The 24,466-nt window shown below is 42.8% G+C and overlaps 1 protein-coding gene and 1 non-coding gene across 17 annotated transcripts in view; one reads left to right on the forward strand and one right to left on the reverse strand.

Moving 5' to 3' along the window:
* ABLIM1 (actin binding LIM protein 1) overlaps positions 1–24,466 on the reverse strand; it is a 331,575-nt gene that overhangs the window by 150,826 nt on the left and 156,283 nt on the right. For all 16 annotated transcript variants that reach the window (XM_061403573.1, XM_061403571.1, XM_061403570.1 and 13 more), the window contains one exon: positions 9,950–10,084. Coding sequence is in view for 4 of the 16 variants with exons in the window: in XM_061403559.1 (XP_061259543.1) it covers positions 9,950–10,084 (135 nt within the window). In the remaining 12 variants the exon portion in view is untranslated. Of the gene's footprint in view, positions 1–9,949; positions 10,085–24,466 lie in introns of those variants that run through there.
* On the forward strand, positions 22,487–22,558 carry TRNAC-GCA (transfer RNA cysteine (anticodon GCA)). Its single transcript has one exon. It is a non-coding gene; the product is annotated as a tRNA-Cys (tRNA).

The following is a 24,466-nucleotide window of genomic DNA, read 5'->3' on the forward strand; positions in this document are numbered from 1 at the left end:
CTTGCTTCTTTTGCCCCATTCAGAATTTCTATGACATAGCTCAATACCATGACTTTTTCCATCTCCATATTACTAGTCAGGTATGTTTAGAACATACATTTTTATATCTACTTTTTAGTAGAGCACTTCATACCTAAATGAAGCTGCTCTAAAGAAAAGCCCAATTCCTGGGAACTTCATAGGCTGTGAAGGTCCATGACCAGAGAATCCTTATCTGGATGGTTCCCCACAGGCTACTAATATACTCCTCCCCCTGCCCGTCATCACACCCCCAATTCCAAGCCCACGTGCAACAAAGCAGTGGTCATCAAATTTGGTGAGCTGGTTGAAAATGCTAGACCCTGATCACCAACATGCTGATCAGGGAGACTGGGGTGAGACCAGGAAACGGAATCATTCACCAGCATCAGAGCTACTCTGGTAGGTGCTCCTTGGACCACACTTACTCAACTCTGCTTTTATATGTTTAACGCTTTTATAAGTTTAATGCCTAAGTGCTTTTATAAGTTTAACGCCTCTCCAGGTAGCTGCGTACCATACACATATCTCCTGATAATTAATACATTGCAGGAGATTCTCCCTATTTCTCACTAAAGGTTCAATGAATATAGAGAAACTCAGAGTTTTAGAAGCTTCCAGGCACAGCAGAAAAGCAATTACTGGCTCTTAGGTCCACTGTAAACACTCTTTCCTGGAGGGAAAATAGGACCCACTCAGTTGCCCTGCACGGGCTATTCAAGGCAGATGATGGGAACCCTGTGGGGACCTACAGGGAAAGGCTAAGGACAAATTTGAATCACAGAGGACACTTGAAGTCACCTCACAAATGTCACTTCCATCATGGAGAAAGATGACTCAAATCTCTCTGCTTGGGTTTAATGTGCATTAGAAGGTTTCAGGGCACTTATCTCATTTGGGAATTGGTTATCAACCAAGGAAGAATTCCAAAAGGAATCCTGCTTTTTCTCTCTAGCTTTCACTCAGTAGATAATATCTCTCTGGTGTGTGTGCTTAGTCACTCAGTGATGTCTGACTCTTTGCGACCCCAAGGACTGTAGCCTGAGAGGCTCCTCTGTCCATGGGGATCTCCAGGCAAGAATACTGGAGTGGGTTGCCATGCTATCCTCCAGGGGATCTTCCCAACCCAAAGATCGAACTCAGGTCTCCTGCATTGCAGGCAGATTCTTTACTGTCTGAGCCACCAAGGAAGCCCAATACCTTTCTAGGCACTATCAAATCCCTTCTCAGATTAAATCAAAGAAAAAGAAATGACCAAGGTCGAGTCAATTCTTACAGGATACTTTCCAAACTGCAACCAAAATTTACTAATTCAATCTAATTAGTGGCAGGCAAATCTCACCATAAAAGTTCAAAAGTTGAACTACATTTACCTAAGTCCAGTTTTTCTTCTTGAAGGCAAAAGAAGAAGGGAGTGACAGAGGATGAGATGGTTAGACAGCATCACCAACTCAATGGACGTGAATTTGAGCAAACTCCAGGAGATTGCGAAGGACAGAGAAGCCTGGCATGCCGCAGTCTATGGGGTCTCAAAGAATTGGACATGACTTAGTGACTGAACAAGTTTTTCTTATTCAGTAAATGGCATGATTATAATATGGTATAACATTTGAGTCCCAAGACCACACTAAAAACAGCCTCATCACTTCAGATGCAATCCAAGCCCACTACCAGAATCAGTGTTCCCCAAACTTTTCCAATTTCACTCATGTTACCACCTTCACTATTTTTTAATTTGGTCATAGTTTTTGAACTATCTATTCTGTTTCCTTTGCTGTTATTTAGTCACTAAGTCATGTCCAACTCTTGTGACAAAACAATGTTCCAAAAGGATTTAGGTGATGATGGCAATTGTTGTTTGGTCGCTCAACCCCATAGATTGTAGCCTGCCAAGCCCTTTCTGTCCATGAGATTTCCCAGGCAAGAATACATAGGATCTGCATCTCCTGCACTGGCATCCGGTTCTTCACCACTGAGCCACCGGATAAGCCCATGACTTTTAAAACCTTCAGTGCTCTCTTAATAACTATAATTATTTTCAAAGGCAAAAACTATAAATCAAAACTTCCAGGGCCACTTCCCCTCTACATAAAGTATCTATAGAAGTAAATAATTAAATAATGCAATTCAGTTTGAGCTTTAATATCATTTCCTGACCAAGGCCCTGGGGCTGACAGCTATTCTCTGTTATAAAGATCTTCCGCTTCATGAAATTAGATGGTTGGAAAAAGGAATGAGAAAGAATAGTTGTTCACTGTGTGAAAGAAATGCTGTGTCTGAACCAAAAATAATTTTCTCCTTCCCACACTTAAAAAGACATTGATTGAAGTCAAGTCTGGGTGACCCGGATTTAATAATTTGGAAATAATAATCTGTAATTAGTATCAATCAATGATAAACATTTCATTCACTCATTCAAAAATTATTATTGAGTGCTTAATGTAAGCTAGGTTTTTTCCTAAAGGCTGCTATACAAACCCTGTTGGTGCCTAGCAGAGGGAGACAGGCAACAAATAAACACTACATAACTTAAACCGTATATAAATACATATATATGTAAACACACACAGATACACATATACACATCTATACATGACAGATAGTGTCAAAGATGATCTCAATGATAAGTGACATTTGAGAAGAGACCCCAAGTAAGTTGGGGAGGACACCAGGCACATACCTAGATAAAAAGCTCATCAAGCAAAAGAAACAGGAAGTGGAAAGGTCCGGAGGCTGTTCAATGCTTGGTTTAAGAATGATCAAGCAGGCCAGGGTTGCTCAGCAGAGTGAGCCAGAGAGAAAGTGGTGGGAGATGAGGACAGGTAGTAACAATGGGGAGGGGCTTTGGAGGTCACATTAAGGTTTTTGGACTTCATTCTGAAAGATGAAGGAATCCTTTGGAAAAGGTGACAGGATCCGGCTTTATTTTTAAAGATCACCTTGGCTACTGCATTAAGAACAATCTGCAGTAGGGGTAAAGGCAGATGCCAGGAGGCCTGACATCATTATTAATCCAGGCAAGATATGGTGGCAGCTTGGAGCTGGAGCATTATCTTTGGGATGGTGTAAATGGCCAGATTTTTTATATACTATGAATATAGGGCTGAAGGGACTTGTTGGTGGAATATTTGTGCCATGTAAAAGAAAGAGAGAAGTCAAAATAACTCTAAAGTTCTCAGCCTAAGCAACTGGGAAGATCCCCTGGAGGAGGGCCTGGCAACTCACTCCAGTATTCTTGCCTGGAGAATCCCCATGGACAGAGGAACCTGGCAGGCTACAGTCCATAAGGTTGCAAAGAATCAGACATGACTGAAGCAACTTAGCATGCACGCAACTGGGAGGAAGGTCTTGACAATGGCTCAAATGAAAAGACTGGAGAGGGAGTGGGGATGGTGCTAGTAACCAAATAACCCATTACTAGTTAGGCTTGAGAGGCCAACCGGAGATGCTGAGAAGGCTTTTGAAGACACCAGTTTGAACCACAGGGCAGAACTTTGGAGCTGGTCATTTTCAGGGCACAGATGGTACTTCTAAACTATGAGACTGGATGAAGTCACTAGAAAGCGGACATATAGATGAGGTCTGAGCATGTGGCACTTCAAGGTTTCAGGGTCAGGATGTGAAAAGAACCAGCAATAGGATAGGTTCAATGCTTGCTTTAAAAATGTTTGAGGAACATTTCAGTTTTCTCCCCTGCTCTATGATATAAACATTCCTATAACCTTTGCTAAATAAATCATTTTTCTTAGAAGATGTGCTCTTCCTTGATTAAGCTAGGAGAAATTCAGCATTCCCTTTCTCAAAATATAAGCTATCATTGGACTTCCCTGGTGCTCTAATGGTTGAGAATCTGCCCATCGAGCAGGGGACACAGGTTCAATCCCTGGTCTGGAAGGATCCTACATGCCACGGGGCAACTAAGCCCGTGTGCCACAACTACTGGGTCTAAGCTCTAGAGCCCTCAAGCCACAAAAAGAGAAGCGTGAGAAGCCCTAGTGCTACAACTACAGAGTAGCCCCCACTGGTCCCAATTAGACAAAGAGCACACACCCAGCAACAAAGACCCAAGGAAGCCAAAAATAACATTTTTTAAAATACATTTATTTTTTTTTATCCTTTCAATTTTTTATTTAAAAATAATATCAAACCTAAGAAGAGTTGCAGGAATAAGAATAATACGAAGAACAGTTGTACGATTTGCTGATTTCTTTAACAAATTACCTCACTTGCTTTACCATATGCTCTCTCTCTTTCTCTCTGTAGATAGGGAGAACGCATGATGAAGCAAACGTGGTTATGTGTAGATCTGCATTTATAATCTCTAGCGATCTTTATGTAGATAATAGCTATGTTTTTATGAAACAGAAAATATCTATTACATATAATAGATATTTTTATACATATACATATATACAGAGAGAGATGCATACACACAGGTTTTTTTCCTGAGCCACTTGAGAGTAACTTATATACATCACTTTTAAAAAACCCTAAATACATTAATGTGTAAAAGCTTTCACGGACATGAAACTGAGAATTCTCAAGAACTATAAAGAATTGGAGGTTTTACCTGCAAGCTGGCAAGTTAGCCTGCCCTGGTTTCATGGATGCTGGCAGAAGACATGAAACTCCTGGGTCAGAGCAAAAGACTGACTCAGGGCAGGTAACATGAGCTGCATATTTGTTATGCATTCCTCATGACCATGCTACATCGCGCAGAGGCGAGAGAAGCAGGTCACAAGGATGCTCCACGTGCAGTGGGTTTGTGTCCCACCAAGGAACCTGACTATGCTAAAGCCTTTCACTGTGTGGATCACAACAAACTGTGGAAAATTCTTAAAGAGATGGGAATACCAGACCACCTTATCTGCCTCCTGAGAAACCTGTATGCAGATCAAGAAGCAACAGTTAGAACTGGACATGAAACAACAAACTGGTTCCAAATTGGGAAAGGAGTACATCAAGGCTGTATATTGTCACCCTGCTTATTTAAATTATACGCAAAGTACATCATGAGAAACACTGGACTGGATGAAACATAAGCTGGAATCAAGATTGCTGGGAGAAATATCAACAACCTCAGATATGCAGATGATACCACCCTTATGGTGGTGAAAGGAACAGAAAGGGAAGAGGAACTAAAGAGCCTCTTGATGAAAGTGAAAGAGCAGAGTGAAAAAGTTGGCTTAAAACTCAACATTCAGAAAACTAAGATCATGGCATCTGGTCCTATCATTTCATGGCAAATAGATGGGGAAACAATGGAAACAGTGACAGACTTTACTTTGAGGGGGTCCAAAATCACTGTGGATGGTGACTGCAGCCATGAAATTAAAAGTCACTTGCACCTTGGAAGAAAAGCTAGGACAAACCTAGGCAGCATATTAAAAAGCAGAGACATTACTTTGCTGACAAAGGTCCGTCTAGTCAAAGCTATGGTTTTTCCAGTAGTCATGTATGGATGTGAGAGTTGGAGTATAAAGAAGGCTGAGTGCTGAAGAACTGATGCTTTTGAACTGTAGTGCTGGGAAAGATTCTTGAAGAGTCCCTTGGACTTCAAAGAGATGAAAATCAGTCCTGAATATTCATTGGAAGGCCTGATGCTGAAGCTCCAATACTTGGCCACTTGATTCGAAGAGCTGACTCATTGGAAATGATCCTGATGATGGGAAAGATTGAGGGCATGAGGAAAAGAGGGTGACAGAGGGTGAGATGGTTGGATGGCATCATTGACTCAATGGATATGAGCTTAAGCAAACTCCGGGAGATAGGGAAGGACAGGGAAGTCTGGTGTGCTGCAGTCCATGGCGTCGCAATGAGTCGGACACGACTGAGCAACTAAACAACAACAAAAGGAACCTAAAGTTTAGAAAACCCCAGTCTTATAATGAGCTGTAAGCAAATCAATCCAACCTTTGTTCCAGCGGGAGATATTATCTTTATTATACTAGACAGCAAACAAATCCATCCTCTAGTCCAGAGGGAAATGCTGTCTCTGTCTTGAGAATATTCACTATACAAACATCCTTGAAAGATAATGCAGAACAAAAAGTGCCCACACTAATGAGAGACCTGTGGATAATCATCTCCCAACAAAAGTCAAAACTGTGAAGCAGCATATTTTGAAGAATTTCTGAGTCCTTATCCTATTTCACTTTGGAATTCAAAATCTTAAATATTTTTTTTAAAATATAAATTATATTTATTTACCTAGGTAACACTTTAACATGGCAGAAAATTCAAAAGATAAGCTATACAGGATTATCCTTTTCTCAGCAAAAGATGGCATCAAAGTGGTTTCTCATTTGCTGTGAGAAGGGAGTACATTTGTATCAGACTCATTTTCTTGCATCCTGTTTATTTTGCCTTCTACTCAATTTCCAAATGAGTCAGATTCTCTAAATAGATGTTAAAAGCAGGAGCTCAGCACTTAGGGAATATAAGAAACTGTCTCCATTTTACTAGTGCTTTATCAATGTCCACCTGAACCCCAAATAACCCACATGGAGTGAGTTGTATCTAGTGGGTTAAGTGAAAGCTAAGGGTCTAATCTGGCATAAGGGTCTAAACAGCAGTGATATCTCACCCAAGTGCTGCCTGACAGGGGCCTTTAGCACAGGTTCTCTTATCTGTTCCATCTGCCAGGCAGAGACGCCTCGCTCTGTAATCAATGACAGATAGCCTTACTTACACTCTTTTCAGCAGATAATGTTGCTGTCTAGTAAGCATGTGAGGGTATATATCATAGTAAGCACTTGACAAATCTTGTTGGCTAGCTATGCCATCAGAAGCACTTACAAATATTCAAGTTCCAAAGAAATACATGGCTACTGTTCATTCATTTGTTCAGTCATCTCTCCCCTCATTGGGCACCTAATGCATCAGCATTGTTCTAGGTACCAGGTACACAGTGATAAACAAGACAGACAAAAATCCCTGCCCTCAGGGGGAGCTTACTCTCTCGTGGAGGAGGGAGACACGTGAATAAAATATGCTAAATAATAATAAATGTTAAGGAAAAAAGACACAGTGGAAAGAGATGTGATATCTGGAGAAGCTGACATCTTATACAGGATAGTCCAGGAAAGGCTTAATGAAAACAGAATATTTGGCTAGGCAGCCCTTCTCAATCCTCTGGTCCCTGGTCTTTTCTAAATGCTCTAGAACATTCTGACAGAAAAATGGATCTAAGGCATTATCCTGAAAAAAATGCTCAAGATAGACAACAATAATTATAATGAACAACATATCAATAAGATAAACCATATAATCATAATTAACTTAAATATATCAATTATTAAATATTAAATACATAATTATTAAACATCAAATTTTTACTACTTAATTTCTTATTCTCTTATAGAGTATGTATCACAATCATGATATAGACAAGGTGGTGCATTAAAAAATGGTCATATCACTGAAACAAAATCTGAATGAACATATAGAATTAAAAAAAAACAAAACAGCCTCCTTTAAGTTAGTGGAATGGTTGCTGCTAATAGGCAAGAGTGAAAAACAAAGCTGCTGAGTACTGGAGACAAAGAGCAGCTCCATCGGAAGCCTGCAGCCACATTTTATCCCCACTGAGTTATTATAAATTCTTTAAATAGCAGAAGCTTTGGGGATCTCCTTTTCTTTTAATTATAGAATCCACCCAGTAATTAAACCACTTTTCTCATCTCATTACCAGATGGGTACATTTTCCAAGGTTACAAATGGAAATCAGGTTCCACTTCCTTCAGATGCTGGCTTTGTTATGACTCAGTTCCTGTCCTTTCCCAGGGGAATTCCACACACAATCATATAGCTTTAGCCATTATCTGGATGCCGAACACTTTCAATCCTTCTTCCCAACACAGACCAGTATCTCTTGAGTGCTAAGCCTATGAGACGTTGTATGGATCACGTATGCTCAGCCTCAATATGTTATCTAAACTGAACTCCTCCCCTCTCCTCATAATAGCCTCTCTAGTGCTCCTGTATTTTCTTATCTGGTGGCAACCTTATGTTCACCCAGGCAGTCCAGCTGGAACTCTGGATCTTTCTTCATTCCTCACATCCAATCAGTCATCAAATCCTAGCAACCTTAACTGGGTTAAGGTTAAATGTCTTAGGTCAAGGTAAGGTTAAGGTTAAGCTGGCTAAATATCTCTAAAATCTGTCCCCGAGTCCCTACCACACTTGGTTCTATGTTCCTTACATTACTTCCACCTGGACTACCATAATACCCACCGCCTTTCTGGATCTATCTGCCTGCCTCCAGTCTACATCCTGTATTTCTCTCCATCACAGCATTTATTATTCACTATCCTGCGTGCACATGCTCAGTCGCTCAGTCGTGTTGGACTCTTTGAGACCCCATGGACTGTAACCCACCAGGCTCCTCTGTCCCTGGAATTTTCCAGGCAAGAATACCTGAGTGGGTTGCCATTTCCTACTCCAGAGGATCTTCCTGACCCAGGGACTGAACCCAGGTCTCCTGCATTGCAGGCAAATTCTTTACCATCTGAGCCAGTATCTCTTGAAATACCCCCACAAGTTCCTTGACACATGGAGTATGTATTTCATTAACATTGACAAATTGGATATATAACTCTTGGACCAGTAGATTCCAAGATGCCAGACATCTTAGGAAGTAACAGAGGTTCACCAACAAAACTCCTGCTCACCAATCCTGATCCTGGACAGTTTACTGGTTTAAGTTTGTGCTGTGAACTCTAATTCCTCCACTGCAACCCTTTCCCACCTTCATACTTATCTAGCTCTCCTCTAAGATGTTCAGTGTCCTCTTTCTTCCTCCTCTTTCAAAATCCAAGAGTCCATCTCTTCTTTTTATTTCCACAGGCATTTGTATCTTAGGGCTTTCTTTCTAATTGTGGAAAGTCACCTCTGGTCCCATTCAAGGGCTTTGGGACATGGTTACTTTGGGGTCGGAGTCCTCATCACAGTTGAAAAGAAACATAAAGGACAGGTAAATAAAGAGGTCCTACCGTATAGCACAGGGAACTATACTCAACATCCTGTGATAAACCGGAATGGAAAAGAAGATGACAGATAATGTATAACTGAATCATTTAGCTGTACAGCAGATATTAACGTCACATTGTAAATCAACTATGTCATGTCTGAAAGGGACCCTTGAGAGTTCCTTGGACAGCAAGGAGACCAAACCAGTCAATTCTAAAAGAAATCAGTCCTGAATATTCATTGGAAGGACTGATGCTGAAGCTGAAACTCCAATACTTTGGCCCCCTGATGCAAAGAACTGACTCATTGGAAAAGACTCCAATGTTGGGAAAGATTGAAGGCAGGAGGAGAAGGGGGCGACAGAGGATGAGATGGCTGGATAGCATCACCAGTTCAATGGACATGACTTTGAGCAAACTTTGGGATATGGTGAAGGACAGGGATCTGACCCGCTGCAGTCCATGGAGTCGCAAAGAGTCACACACAACGTAGCGACTGAACAGCAACATGCCGTGTCATGTCCGTGTCTCAGTCACAAAGTCATGTCAAACTCTTTTGCAACCCCCTGGACTGTAGTCTGCCAGGCTCCACTGTCCATGGAATTTTCCAGGCAATCAAATGTACTTCAATAATATTTAAATGTTTTTTCAATTTTTTTAAAGAACTATAAAGCACAAAACACAAAACTTCATTTCATTGCTCTTTCACAGTTAGTCTTCCCTCTCAGGATGAGGAACCTCAGTGAACACCCAAAGGCCTGTGTACCCCTGGTCTTGGGGCTAGGGAAAGCTCAGTATTCCCCTTAACTTCAGTCTATTCCTGAATTAGAGAAGGTGAACAACTTCAGGACTTAGGAGCACATTCAATTATCAACTGGTATGGAGTTAGGGAGATGGGGCTGCCTCCAAGACAAGCAGTGACCGTGACACGCCACGTCTCCAGGAAGCCAGAGGTGCCTTACCTTTGCAGGTGAAACATTTGATGTGGAAATGCTTGGTCTGGACCCGAAGCACTTCCCCTTTGCACGGCTCTCCACATTTATGGCAGTGAATGACAGGCTTCTCTGATGGGTGGTGAGGGTCCTGAGGGTGGGCCACTGAAAGAAAAACAGGAAAGATCCATGTGAGTAGAAAGCATTCCTACAAAAGGAGTCATTGTGGGTGGGCATAAATATGCCCATAATTTTAGTATCAAATGAGCCACATATTGATTCAACAAGCACCAATGGAGCCCCTGCCGCCATGTCATAATCATGGGGATACACAAAGCAAAAAGAGCATTGTGGCTGTAACAGCCCACTGTTGGGGAAAATGCTTATTTCCCTGGGAGCCAGCACTCTTCTCTCTTCTTCCCAAACATCTCGAGGACTATGTATTAAATTTTTGAGTCATTAAGTACATAATCTTGCTTGGTTCAATATGGTGTGATATGTACCTATCTTGATTTAGAAAATGCCTTTGAGCCAGGAGTTCACTGCAGACTGTAAGTTCCCTGAGAATGGGGACTAGTTATTAATAAAGTTCATATATTGTTTCTCCCCACTGGGATTCCTCTTCCCTTCTCCTAGCTCCTCAGAACACAGCAGAGCACTCGTGCACAAAAGGGGCTCAGTCAACATTTATTTCCTTCTTAGCAGGCACTGGCTAGTTCCTCGTCTACCAGACAGTCATTCCTCCTCTTCATTTGGCAGCTCATGGAACCTGTTGGAGGTCTATTGTGAGCCTCCCATTGTGTGCACTGGAGAAGGAAATGGCAACCCACTCTAGTATTCTTGCCTGAAAAATCTCATGGACAGAGGAGCCTGGTGAACTAAAGTCCACGGGGTCACAAAGAGTTGAACATGACTAAAGTGACTTAGTACACATCATGCGCACGGTTCCGGGTACACACTGCAGGTAGTCATTAAAGAAAAAATCAATTAGAAACTGTGTGGACGTCTCTGAACCTCAGACTCCTCTCCTGTAAAATAAGCGGGGTCAGATCTGAGGCTCTTTCCAGGCTCTACAATCATATGATGGGGTTTATAGGGATTATTCTTTCAGTTTCCAGAGTGTAGCCTTCAGAGAATGGAAGTTGTTGTGACCGCCCCGCCCCAGGACAGGATTGCAGGCTCCCCTGACAAAGTTTCAAGAGAGAAGACAGCAAGAGGCCACCTGTGACTTGATGCTACCCAAGGGTCTTCACTGAACTTGCCGTTTGTTCAGCCAGAGAATTCAGAGAGGCATTTTTTGCTAGTAAATTCCCCTTTTTCTGATTTGGGTCCTCAGAAGGAGGAATCATGCAAAATATAAAAACGTATTGCATAAGTACCGACATGAGCATGATAGGGGATAAGAACAGTGAGCCTAAAATTAATCAACCAGCACAAAGAACAAAGGTCATTTTTTTTTCAAACAGTAAAACCGGGTTGGACATGGTGAGAGAGGGTGGGTGTGGGCAGGTATTGCTGAAACTGAACTGCGAAATCACCTCCCAGCAAGGAGCTCTCCGTAACACGCCAAGTATAATAGTTCATTGTTTCTCTCGGACCACTGTACCGTTCACATTTCGCCTGGAAAGAGCTTGAGCAAGACAGTCCAAATAGTCCATTACTAGCTAGATTCTCAGGAACAAGGTTCTTCTTGTGAGACCGAGACTAGGAGCAGCTGTAGCTTCGGGTTCAACACCTGATCTGAATTTTCTGCACTGGACCCTGAAGCGTTTGGCAAAGGTGTCAACATCATGATAGCCCTGCGTTTCCCTGCTGGGGTCTCTCCTGGAAACCTATATTCACAACCGAAGTCAGTCCTGCCTGAAGGAATTAAGAAGGGACAGGCTTCCAAGATCTCTAAACAAGCACTGACTTCTAAAGTGATGTGCAGTAAGGCCAAAAACCGATTGATCTGGGCATTAAAAAAAAGCTTCCCATAACACTGTCTGCTTTATGCAAGGTTTTTCATGTGTTTGTTTCAAATTCTTGCTTCCAGTACAAATGGAGGAAAATAATATTTATTCAGCATCTGTCTCCAAGTGCCAGGCTCCCCTGTCGGTGAGGTGCTTACACGTGTCATTTTATTCCATCCTCACCACCCTCTCTCAGTAAGGTGGGTAATACTGTTCCCATTTCACAGATTGAGGAAACTGAGCCTCAGAGAAGCTAAGCAGCCTGCTCAAAGAATAGTAAGTAGAGGCGCAAAGATCCACACCCAGGCCTTTCTGACTCCCAAGCTCATGTTCTTCCTGGGCCATTTGTCTAAATCAGAAATTATTATAAGCCCAGCAATGACTGTTGTAAGTTGGGCAATAATTTATTTAGGTGGGCTCAAGAGCTGTTTCAAAGCTACAACTAGGACTTGGCTTGTAAAGGCTTATACACTGTGTATGGTAAAATATTGCTTGCTTGGCATGGTACCCAGATGGTGATCCTCAAGATAGTGCTGCTGATCCCCTTTAACAGAACCCCCCGTGTCATGTATTAAAAATGCAGATTCCTCCATGCACCCCAGTGTTCATTGCAGCACTATTTACAATAGGTGGGACATGGAAACAACCCATGTCAATCAACAGATGAATGGTTAAAGATGTGGTACATATACACAATAGACTATTACTCAGCCATTAGAAAGAATGAAATAATGCCATTTGCAGCATCATGAATGGGCCTGGAGATTATCATATTAAGTGAAAGAAGTCAGACAGAGAAAGAGAAATAACGTATGATATCTCTTACATGTGGAATCTGAAAAGAAATGATACAGATGACTTACAGACTTATTTTCCTTAAAGAAACCAACTTACAATTCCCAGCGGGGAAGGATGGGGGAAAGGGATAGTTTGGGATGGACATGTACACACTGCTATATTTTAAATGGATAATGTATAAAGTCCTGCCTCCCAGGTGGCTCAGTGGTAAAGAATCTGCAATGCAGGAGACTCAGGTTCCATTCCTGAGTTAGGAAGATCCCTTGGAGAAGGAATTGGCAACCCACTCCAGTATTCTTGCCTGGGAAATCCCATGGACAGAGGAGCCTGGTGGGTTATAGCCCATGGGGTCTCAAAAGAGTCAGACATATTTAGTGACTATGACAACAAGGTCCTACCAAAGGCACAGGGAACTCTGCTCAATGTTATGTGACAGCTGGGATGGGAGGGGAGTTTGGGGAAGAACGTATACATGTATATGTGTGGCTGAGTGCCTTTGCTGTCCACGTGAAACTATCACAACATTGTTAATTAGCTATTAATTAGCTAATTAGCTATCACAACATTAGTTAATCAGCTATTACCAATATAAAATAAAAAGTTAAAAAATAAATAAAAATAAAAATGAAGATTCCTCAACCCCACTGAACTAGGGGTTAAAGTCAGGAGACCTATCATTTTAGTAAGCTCCTCAGGTGATTCTACACACTACAGTTTAAGAACGATTGTCCCCACAGAATTCAGACAATATTGGGAAGCAAGTTACAGAGTAGAGTTAGAGTGGAAAAAATTAACCCACAAGGCCATCCATCTCAGAAACAATATTAGAACACAGTGGATCTCTTGACCACGAGGGAGAATGCATTTTTGGATGAGAAACTGCATTGCAGTTTCTCTTGACACTTGATTTTTTTATAACTAAGCAAGCTGGCTAGGCTTGCTGAGTAATGATGAGGGAAGGAAAATATCATTTCACTTCTTGGCTCTCCCCTTTGTCTCAACAAAGGTGCCAGGGCAAAGGCTGGCACCAGTCATAAAGTCAGAATTGGGATCAGCATCTGCATTTTGCAAGCATTTCCCTTTGGAAATATATATTACACTGCGAAATCCTCCATGCCCAGAGATGACCTCTGTTTTCACCCAGGGATGAGTGGAGACTTTATCATTTTACTTACTGCTCCATCCCACATCAGCCTAGGCAGACACATCTCAGAACCACCTACATGTGAAGAAATGGGCTTTGCTTGTTAGAGGACAGAATCCAAAGAGCAAAAGAGACTCAGTACTGATTTCTTCCCAACCCAAATCAGGGTAGAGAAAAGAATGTCTCTCCTTTTTCAAGCTCAATAAAGAGGCTTTACATAACTTCCTTTGGCAGTTTGGTTAATACCAAATGTATGTTCTTTGGCTCAATTCTACATTTTTGAAATATGCTGAGTCAGCTGCAATATAAAAATGACATTAATTCTGTACTCCTCTTATTTGCCAGCTGGCCCTGTTCCTACTTTTTCCTTGATTGCTTCATCTTTCAGAGCCTGGGTGGTCCCTCCTTACTCTACTGATAGGGAAAATGAGGAGCCAAGAGCTTACATTCCTTGCCCAAAGTCAGCCCCAAATTATCGGCAGAGGTACACTTAGCACTTGGACTTCCCAAATCTTTCTATTGTACCAAGTAGTCAGTGGTTCATCCCGGAATTTGGGCAGACATGGTTAAAATTGTCCATGGCTTATCAGTTTGTTGCTACAAAAAGAATAATACAATAGAAAACCTGAAGCATGGTTGTGTATCTCCTTAACAGTGAGGAAATGTGTATGAAGAACCAAGAGTCTGTTTGCCTGAAAAGGTAAAAGGATTCCTCCACTCCGGTTTGGAGGGATTCTGGAGACTCAGTTAAGGCAGCCTATTGCAGGCCTAACATAAATTTCACACTGCCTCTCACAGTCAAGCGAAGCAGGTTAGCCTTATCGCTGAGACTCTAGCATAGAACAGGAACCACAGTTCCATTAGGCTATGTTACTTTGGAAATGCCTACTGGAGATTACAGGCAATGAGGCTGGGACAGGAAGTGGAGATCACTAAGGAAAACTATCACCTTCAGTGTCGTCAAACAGAGGAAATTATAGCCATAAGAGGAAAGCTAAAATGATTAGGTGGAGTCCTTCCTAATATTCAGAACCAGCTTCACCTCATCTAAGTTCCTCCTATCTAGGGGACAGACCATGAAACTAGACCACTAGAATCAGAACATCTGAGAAAGCATATTGGAAATAAAAATCTCTTTAGTGGGTGACTATCATGAGCCTATATGACAGCATTCTCGGTATGCATTATAATTGCCCCAGGCTATCGGAACTATTCACACCCGTCAAGATGGTGGAGTAGAAGGATGTGTGCTCATCTTTTCCTGCGAGAACTCCAAAATTGCAACTGCTGAAAAATGATCAACAGCAGAATGTTGGATCCCACCAATAAAAGATATCCTTTTACTTTGCCCACAAAGGTATGTATGGTCAAAGCTATGGTTTTTCCAGAAGTCACGTATGGATGTGAGAGTTGGACCATTAAGAAAGCTGAGCATTGAAGAATTGATGCTTTTGAACTGTGGTGTTGGAAAAGAATCTTGAGAGTCTCTTGGACTGCAAGGAGATCCAACCAGTCAATCCTAAAGGAAATCAGTCATGAATATTCATTGGAAGGATTGATGCTAAAGCTGAAGCTTCAGTACTTTGGCCACATGATGTTGACTCATTAGAAAAGACCCTGATGCTGGGAAAGATTGAAGACAGAAGGAGAAGGGGATAACAGAGGATAAGATGGTTGGAAGGCATCATCAACTCAACTGACATGAGTTTGAGCAAGCTTCAGGAGCTGGTGATGGACAGGGAAGTCTGGCATGCTGCAATCCATAGGGTTGCAAAGAGTTGGACGTGACTGAGCAGCTGAACTGAACTGATTTGAACTATTCAGAGTCTCCCAGGTAATATATTCCCCCTCCCAATTGCCCTTCCCTCTCATTAGCACCATCAGTCTCTCCACCAGCCTTTGAAACCACATCAGGCTTGATGGTTTTCAAAACCCTTCCATCTGCATTATCTCAAGTCACTCTCGCAGGAGCCTTATGAGGTAGGAAGAGCAGTAACAGTCAAGCCCATTTTTAAAATAGGCAGACTGAGACTCAGAGGGACAATATGCCTCACCCAAGGTGACACAGCCATGAAACAGAGTTGGCAATAAACCAATGCAGTGCTCTTTACGCCCAAACAAGCCCCTAATCACTGATGCTTGGAACCTCTCAGTCATCCTGAGTCCACCCTCTCATTCATCCCCCAGGAAATTCTGTCCACCCTCCCATCCTTTAGTCATCCCTTTGCTCACCACATAAATCCAGCCTTCAACCCCTTTCTCAAGATTGCTGAGAGTTCCCAGCAGCTTGGCTCTTTTGTCTTCAATGTGGCCTTGGAAGTGTAGGTCACTCAAAGAGGTGGACATCACTCCCCACTCCTTAAGCTCAGGCTGTGCTTGGTGACTTCATTCCAGAGCGGACAGTATGGAAGAGGGGTGGGAGAGAACCTTTACAGTGAACAAATCTGAAAAGCACTACCTCACCTGGGTGATCGAGGTCAACATCAACAATCAACATCATGTTGAGAGTGTGTACTTCTGATATGATGTCATGACAACTGGCACTTTTCCCCCATGACCTTCTTTCCCATAAACTTCATAACCCTAGTCTAATCATGAGAAAATCCCCCAAATGAGGGACTTTGCACAAAAACCTGATTAGTACTCTTCACAGTCATCAAGATCATCAAAAACAAGAAGGAAAGTCACATTGGCGCAGCCAGGAGGAGCTGAAAATGACACGATGACTAAATGCAGTATGGTGTCCTGGATGGAATCCCAGAACAGGAAAAAGACATCAGAAAAAGACAAGAAAATACAAATAAAATGCAGACTTAACAACGTGTCAATCTTGGTTCATTAACTATTACAAAAGAATTATGTTAATACAAGATGTTACTCACATGGAAAACTAGTATATGGAAACTATTATTTTCTCAAATTTTCTGTAAGTCTAAGACTGCTCTAAAAATAAAATTTATTAAAATAAAAACAAAATAACTTCCATTATTTCTCTTAGTCCCAATCTATCAAATCTAAAGTTCTTGGTACTATTTCAGAGATCTTCAATAACATCACCCATGATAGCTACTTAGATATCTAAAAAGGGACTACATTTGTTAAGTACTTCTCACTGTGTTGATTGGTCCTGAACACTAAAGTCCTCTGCTGTCCATTTGTATGAATATACAAAGCCTCCTTTAATGAGGCCTCCTGACTACTTCCTGATCTTCATCTTCCTTGCCTTCACTCACGTCATATGCCTCACTTAGAATAACTTCTCCTTTCCTCATTTGCTTGCTCCTTGGAAGAAAAGTTATGACCAACCTAGATAGCATATTAAAAAGCAGAGACATTACTTTGCCAACAAAGGTCCGTCTAGTCAAAGCTATGGTTTTTCCAGTAGTCATGTATGGATGTAAGAGTTGGACCATAAAGAAAGCTGCTCACTGAAGAATTAATGCTTTTGAACTGTGGTGTTGGAGAAGAATCTTGAGAGTCCCTTGGACTGCAAGGAGATCCAACCAGTCATGACTATTTATTGAAAGAACTGATGCTGAAGCTCCAATACTTTGGCCACCTGATGTGAAAAGCTGACTCATTAGAAAAGACCCTGATGCTGGGAAAGATTGGAGGGCAGGAGGAGAAGGGGACAACAGAGAATGCAATGGCTGGAGGGCATCACCGACTCAATGGACATGAGTTTGAGCAAGCTTCAGGAGATAGTGAAGGACAGGGAAGCCTGGTGTGCTGTAGTCCATGGGGTCACAAAGAATCAGACACGACTGAGCAACTGAACAACGCCTCATCCGCTCAAAGCCAACCTGACACACAAGGCCTAGTCCACATCCTGGCTCTTATCTGAAGCTATCACTGTACTTCATATTCATAAAATATTTCATCCTCCTCCAAGTCCTAAAGCACTAAATACCTGCACTGTTGTCCAGCATTTAATTGTCTCTTATTTTGTGTTTGCTTTTGCTTCACAATGCATCAGTCCTGACCCTATAAAATCCCAAGCTCAGTGTTCAATTTCTCCAGATTTTTGGGATTCTTCTGATATCAAATAACCTGAGTTGTTCTCTCTGTGCTCCTCAGTTCAATTTTTAGATCAGGGAAAACAGGGTTACCATTCAATACCACTACTGAGGTACCTCCCCCATGAAGCTAGAGACTCCTGAACATATGACATCGCAAGGTCACTCTGTAACACTATTCTATTATTGCAACAAGAAGAATTTATTGAACACTTACTATGTCCAAGGCCCTGTCATAACTGTTTTATCCCGGCAATGACAGATAATCTTACAACTGCCTTTTGGGGGGAGTTATTTCATTATTCCTGTTTTGCAGAGCAGAATACCAAAGCAAGGAGTTCAAAACCTTGTTTGAGATCACTCAGCGAGGAAGTCTTCCGACTCCAAAGCCCAGGCTCTGAAGCACTGAGTAGGGGGTTTCCACAGGAAAGTCTTGTGCAGCCTAGACGGAAACCACGCTAGTGTGATGTATTAGATTCTGATTACACAGTTCAGAAATGCTGAATACCCAGCTGCATGAGAATCCCAAAGGTAACACCTGCTAGTAAATAAGCAGATGGGAAATAGCACTTCAAATACCAAAAGTTATTCCAGGCTGCAGTGATTTACGGGAAAAGAACACTTGCAGGGGAAGGGGAACAGACTGAGGAAAAGCAACCCGACTTTAGGAGGACACTGCCTCCGCTCTGAGCAGAGGTCTGGGCTGGAAAATTGTCTCTGGTTAGGACTGGTCTGGATTTGCAATCACACAATGATATTCTGCTGGTGAGCTTGGTTTCTGCCTAAAGCCAGGAGTCCTGTTCTCCTGGGAGTCTACATTTCAGAGAGACGGATTTTCTCCTAAGAATACTTTCTAAGCTTTACTGCCTTGTTGCTGTTGAGTCACTAAGTCGTGAAATGAAGTCGCTCAGTCGTGTCCGACTCTTTGCGACCCCCTGGACTGTAGCCTACCAGGCTCCTCGGTCCATGAAATTTTCCAGGCAAGAGTATTGGGGTGGGTTGCCATTTCTTTCTCCAGGGGATCTTCCTGACCCAGGGATCGAACCAAGGTCTCCCGCATTGCAGGCAGACGCTTTACCATCTGAACCACCAGTCACATCCGACTCTTTTGCGACCCCATGGACTGTAGCCCACCAGGCTCCTCTGCTCATGGGATTTCCCAGGCAAGAATACTGGAGTGGGTTGCCATTTCCTTCTCCAAGGGATCTTCCTGACCCAGGGATCGAACCCGCATCTCCTGCATCGGCAGGTGGATTTTTTACCACTGAACCACCAGGGAAGCCCTTCTACCCCAGTTCCCACTTAATTGTAAACGCGTATCACACAGATGTGTTCTCCCCCTCCTACCACTTCTCTCCACCTCCTACTCCCTTTCTTTATGCTAGAGTGGCACTATTATTGAGCCTAGGAATCAAGAAACTCAAGAGTTTAAATAAATGCATAGAGTGCTTAATTCATAGTTTACCTAAAAGTCTATTTCCTGCTGTGGCAAGTAGTAGTTACAGGAAGCTACCCACGGTCACTGTGTCGTTAGTTACCCAAAATGATCCTTCTCTTGAATTGGCTTCCGTGACCTAATTTTCTCCCACTACGTTAATCTGGTAATCAGGATTATTATTTGGCACAAAGCACAGGGCTGCCTTAGCACAAACCCTCCCAGCGAGCAGTCAGACAGCTCTAACTTTCTGCCACTTTGGGCTTTCCACTTGTAAGAGGTCCCAGTATCTGACGTTTCTTTTCTGAGCCAATGCCATAGGCCTCTGCTATTCCTCCCAACATAAAAGACACCATCAGCCATGGGGCAGCTGGGATCCTGATTATAGAAACAGCCCAGGCTCTAATCCAGTTAATCTGATTCCCCCAAGGCAAAGAGGTGCTAGGATAATAAAAATTCAGCTAGAAAACTTCCTCTGTGTAAATCATAGGATGCTTCTACCCTGCCATGCTAGCCCTGTCTTTTACATATAAAGGTTAATCTTAGAAGGGGTTTAACATCAGCTTGGGTGTCTTATCCTCCTGCTTCTAAAAGACTGACTCCCTCGACACACCTTTTGGTTGAGATGACTCACTTAAGGCAACACCCTTCTTTGACCTCTCCTAGTCCATCTCTTCGGAGGAGGCAATGGCACCCCACTCCAGTACTCTTGCCTGGAAAATCCCATGGACGGAGGAGCCTGGTGGGCTGCAGTTAATGGGGTCACCAAGAGTCGGATACGACTGAGTGACTTCACTTTCACTTTTCACTTTCATGCATTGGAGAAGGAAATGGGGACCCAGGTTCTTGCCTGGATAACCCCAGGGATGGGGGAGCCTGGTGGGCTGCCGTCTATGGGGTCGCACAGAGTCGGACACGACTGAAGTGACTTAGCAGCAGCAGCAGTACCGGTCCATCTCTGACAGCACTGAGTGATTTCACTTCGAAGCACAGTCATGGGTAAAAAGCCCCACCTCTCCTCTTGAACAGTAATTAGAAAGGACCTTGGGTTAGCAGTTAGGAGACTCCCAATCCTGCCTCGCCTGCCATGTGCCTCCACTGCCCCGAGGCCACACAAAAGGGCTTAAGAATACCTCACAGGGTGGAAATGGAAACATGAGGTCATCTTCTCATGGGAGCCCCCACAGCGTTGGCCTGACACGTCGATGCCCGAGTCAGCTGAATGTCGGGAGAGGCAGTCACCAAGCCCTATGAGCAGGAATTGCTAAAGTATAATAAAATTCCCTGCTGAAATGTGATACAGCCTTTTAAGGTCACCCAGGGCTCTCAAATTGTCCCTGTACCAGCAATTCCATTTAGAAATGGATCAAGTCGAAAGATTGGGCTGTGACTTCAGCCTGAAGCCTGCTGCCAGAACACCACATCTTTTTGGACTGCTGGAAGAGCCACCTCTGTGCTGACTCTGAGATTGGGACGGATGCTGGCCCCCCTGGGGCCATTGAGGGTACTCAGGTGAAGACTGAGGGTCATAGGCTATCAGCATTTAGGCCTCAGGCCCTGGGATGGGGTTTAACTTTAGGCCTGAAATCACCATGGCCTTCACCTACTAATTCCAAATCCAGACACTTAAGAGGGGTTTAAAAAAACAAAGAACCAAGAAGTTGATTCAGGACCAGGATGCTTCCCAGCTGTGTTTGCCTTTTTGATTTTTGGCTACTTCTACTTATTAGTGCATTCGGAATTACTAATTCATTAAACAGTATTTTAACAGCCACTATGGGGGTGGGACCTTTCTGTCTAGTTAGAAAAACACGTTTTTTGGACTTCCCTGGTGGCTCAGACAGTAAAGCGTCTGCGGGAGACACGGTTTCAATCCCTGGGTGGGGAAGATGACCTGGAGAAGGAAATGGCAACCCACTCCAGTATTCTTGCCTGGAAAATCCCATGGACGGGGAGCCTGGTAGGCTACAGTCCATGGGGTCGCAAAGAGTTGGACACGACTGAGTGACTTCACTATTACTTTCACTTTCATGGAGAAGAAAGTAGGGAAAACCACTAGACCATTCAGGTATGACCTAAATCAAATCCCTTATGATTATACAGTGGAAGTGAGAAATAGATTCAAGGGATTAGATCTGATAGACAGAGTGCCTGAAGAACTATGGACAGAGGTTCGTGACATTGTACAGGAGGCAGGGATCAAGACCATTCCCAAGAAAAAGAAATGCAAAAAGGCAAAATGGTTGTCTCAGGAGGCCTTACAAATAGCTGTGAAAAGAAGAGAAGCAAAAAGCAAAGGAGAAAAGGAAAGATATAAGCATCTGAATGCAGAGTTCCAAAGAATAGCAAGGAGAGATAAGAAAGCCTTCCTCAGCAATCAATGCAAAGAAACAGAGGAAAACAACAGAATGGGAAAGACTAGAGATCTCTTCAAGAAAATTAGAGATACTAAGGGAACATTCATGCAAAGATGGGCTCGATAAAGGACAGAAATGGTATGGACCTAACAGAAGCAGAAGATATTAAGAAGAGGTGGCAAGAATACACAGAAGAACTGTACAAAAAAGATCTTCATGACCAAGATAATCACGATGGTGTGATCACTCACCTAGAGCCAGACATCCTGGAATCTGAAGTCAAGTGGGCCTTAGGAAGCATCACTATGAACAAAGCTAGTGGAGGTGATGGAATTCCAATTGAGCTATTTCAAATCCTAAAAGATGATGCTGTGAAAGTGCTGAACTCAATATGCCAGCAAATTTGGAAAACTCAGCAGTGGCCACAGGAAAAGGTCAGCTTTCATTCCAATCCCAAAGAAAGGCAATGCCAAAGAATGCTCAAACTACCACACAATTGCACTCATCTCACACGCTAGTAAAGTAATGCTCAAAATTCTCCAAGCCAGGCTTCAGCAATACATGAACCGTGAACTTCCAGATGTTCAAACTGGCTTTAGAAAAGGCAGAGGAACCAGAGATCAAATTGCCAACATCTGCTGGATCATCAAAAAGCAAGAGAGTTCCAGAAAAACATCTATTTCTGCTTTATTGACTATGCCAAAGCCTTTGCCTGTGTGGATCACAATAAATTGTGGAAAATTTTGAAAGAGATGGGAATACCAGACCACCTGACCTGCCTCTTGAGAAATCTGTATGCAGGTCAGGAAGCAATAGTTAGAACTGGACATGGATCAACAGACTGGTTCCAAATAGGAATAGGGCTTCCCTGGTGGCTCAGATGGTAAAGCATCCGCCTGCAATGCGGGAGACCCGGGTTCGATCCCTGGTTTGGGAAGATCCCCTGGAGAAGGAAATGGCAATCCACTCCAGTATTCTGGCCAGGAGAATCCCATGGACAGAGGACCCTGATAGGCTACAGTCCATGGGGTCGCAAAGAGTTGGACACGACTGAGCGACTTTACTTTCTTTCACTTATTTAACTTATATGCAGAGTACATCATGAGAAACGATGGGCTGGGTGAAGCACAAGCTGGAATTAAGATTGCCAGTAGAAATATCAATAACCTCAGATATGCAGATGACATCACCCTTATAACAGAAAGTGAAGAAGAACTAAAGAGGCTTTTGATGAAAGTGAAAGAGCAGACTGAAAAAGTTGGCTTAAAGCTCACATTTGGAAAACTAAGATCATCGCATCTGGTCCCATCACTTCATGGCAAATAGATGGGGAAACAGTGGAAACAGTGGCTGACTTTATTTTGGGGGGCTCCAAAATCACTGCAGATGGTGATTGCAGCCATGAAATTAAAAGACGCTTACTCCTTGGAAGAAAAGTTATGACCAACCTAGACAGTATATTAAAAAGCAAAGACATTACTTTGCCAACAAAGGTCCGTCTCATCATGGGTATGGTTTTCCCAGTGGTCATGTATGGATGTGAGAGTTGGACTATTATAAAGAAAGCTGAGTGCCGAAGAATTGATGCTTTTGAACTGTGGTGTTGGAGAAGACTCTTGAGAGTCCCTTGGACTGCAAGGAGATCCAACCAGTCTATCCTAAAGGAGATCAGTCCTGGGTGTTCATTGGAAGGACTGATGCTGAAGCTGAAACTCCAATACTTTGTCCACCTGATGCAAAGAACTGACTCATTGGAATAAAACCACCATGTGACCCAGCATTCCCACTATTGGGCATATATCCTGAGAAAACCCTAATTGAAAAAGACACTTGTACCCCATTGTTCATTCCAGCAGTATTTACAATAGCTGGAACATGGAAGCAACCTAGATGTCCACTGACAGATGAATGGATAAAGAAGCTGTTTTACAAATATACGATAGAACATTACTCAGCCATAAAAAGGAACATATCTGAGTCCGTTCTAATGAGGATGAACCTAGAGCCTATTATACAGAGTGAAGTAAGTCAGAAAGAGAAAAACAAATATCATATATTAATGCATATATATGGAATCTAGAAAGACGGTCCTGATGAACTTATTTGCAAGGCAGCAGTGGAAACACACACATAGAGACCAGACTTGAGGACACAGTGGGGAAGGGGAGGGTGGGACAAACTGAGAGAGTAGAATGGAAACATATACATTACCACATGTAAAACGGATAACCAGTGGGAATTTGCTGTGTGACTCAGGGAGCTCGAACTGGTGCTCCGTGACAATCTAGGGGGGTGGGATGGGGTGGGAGGTGGGAGGGAGGTTCAAGAGGAAGGGGACATATGTATACCTGTGACTAACTCATGTTGATGTATGGCAGAGACCAACACAATATTGTAAAGCAATTATTCTCCAATTAAAAATAAATAAATTTTTTTAAAATAGAAAAATAGTATTTTAGACAAACTAATGAATGTAGGTAACGTGTGTACGCCTAGATTAACCTCACTGAGCCCTTGAGCACCAAGGATGGTGAGCCGTTTGGCTCCTGCTGCTGCAGAGAGCTGGCTGCACAAGGCTCTGCCCAACTGCGTGCTCAGTGACTTCATCTTAGTAGCTTGAAGTCAGCCATGGGGAGGGTATTTACACCCCAGAAATCAGCAAACTTAACAAATCAGGGCTTTGCCCTGTGCCTACTCCCAGAGTCTGCTGTTACATGTTTACTAACACAGCACTGTGCCCAAGGTTTACCTGCTAGGAAACAGCAACACGAGGCTTTCAATTCACGTGGCGGTAAATTTCAGAAACAAGATTTGAATCCTCTCTGAAGTGGCCTTCCCACTCCTG

The sequence above is a fragment of the Bos javanicus genome, chromosome 26 (genome assembly GCF_032452875.1).
Source record: "Bos javanicus breed banteng chromosome 26, ARS-OSU_banteng_1.0, whole genome shotgun sequence".
Taxonomy (NCBI): Eukaryota; Metazoa; Chordata; class Mammalia; order Artiodactyla; family Bovidae; genus Bos; species Bos javanicus.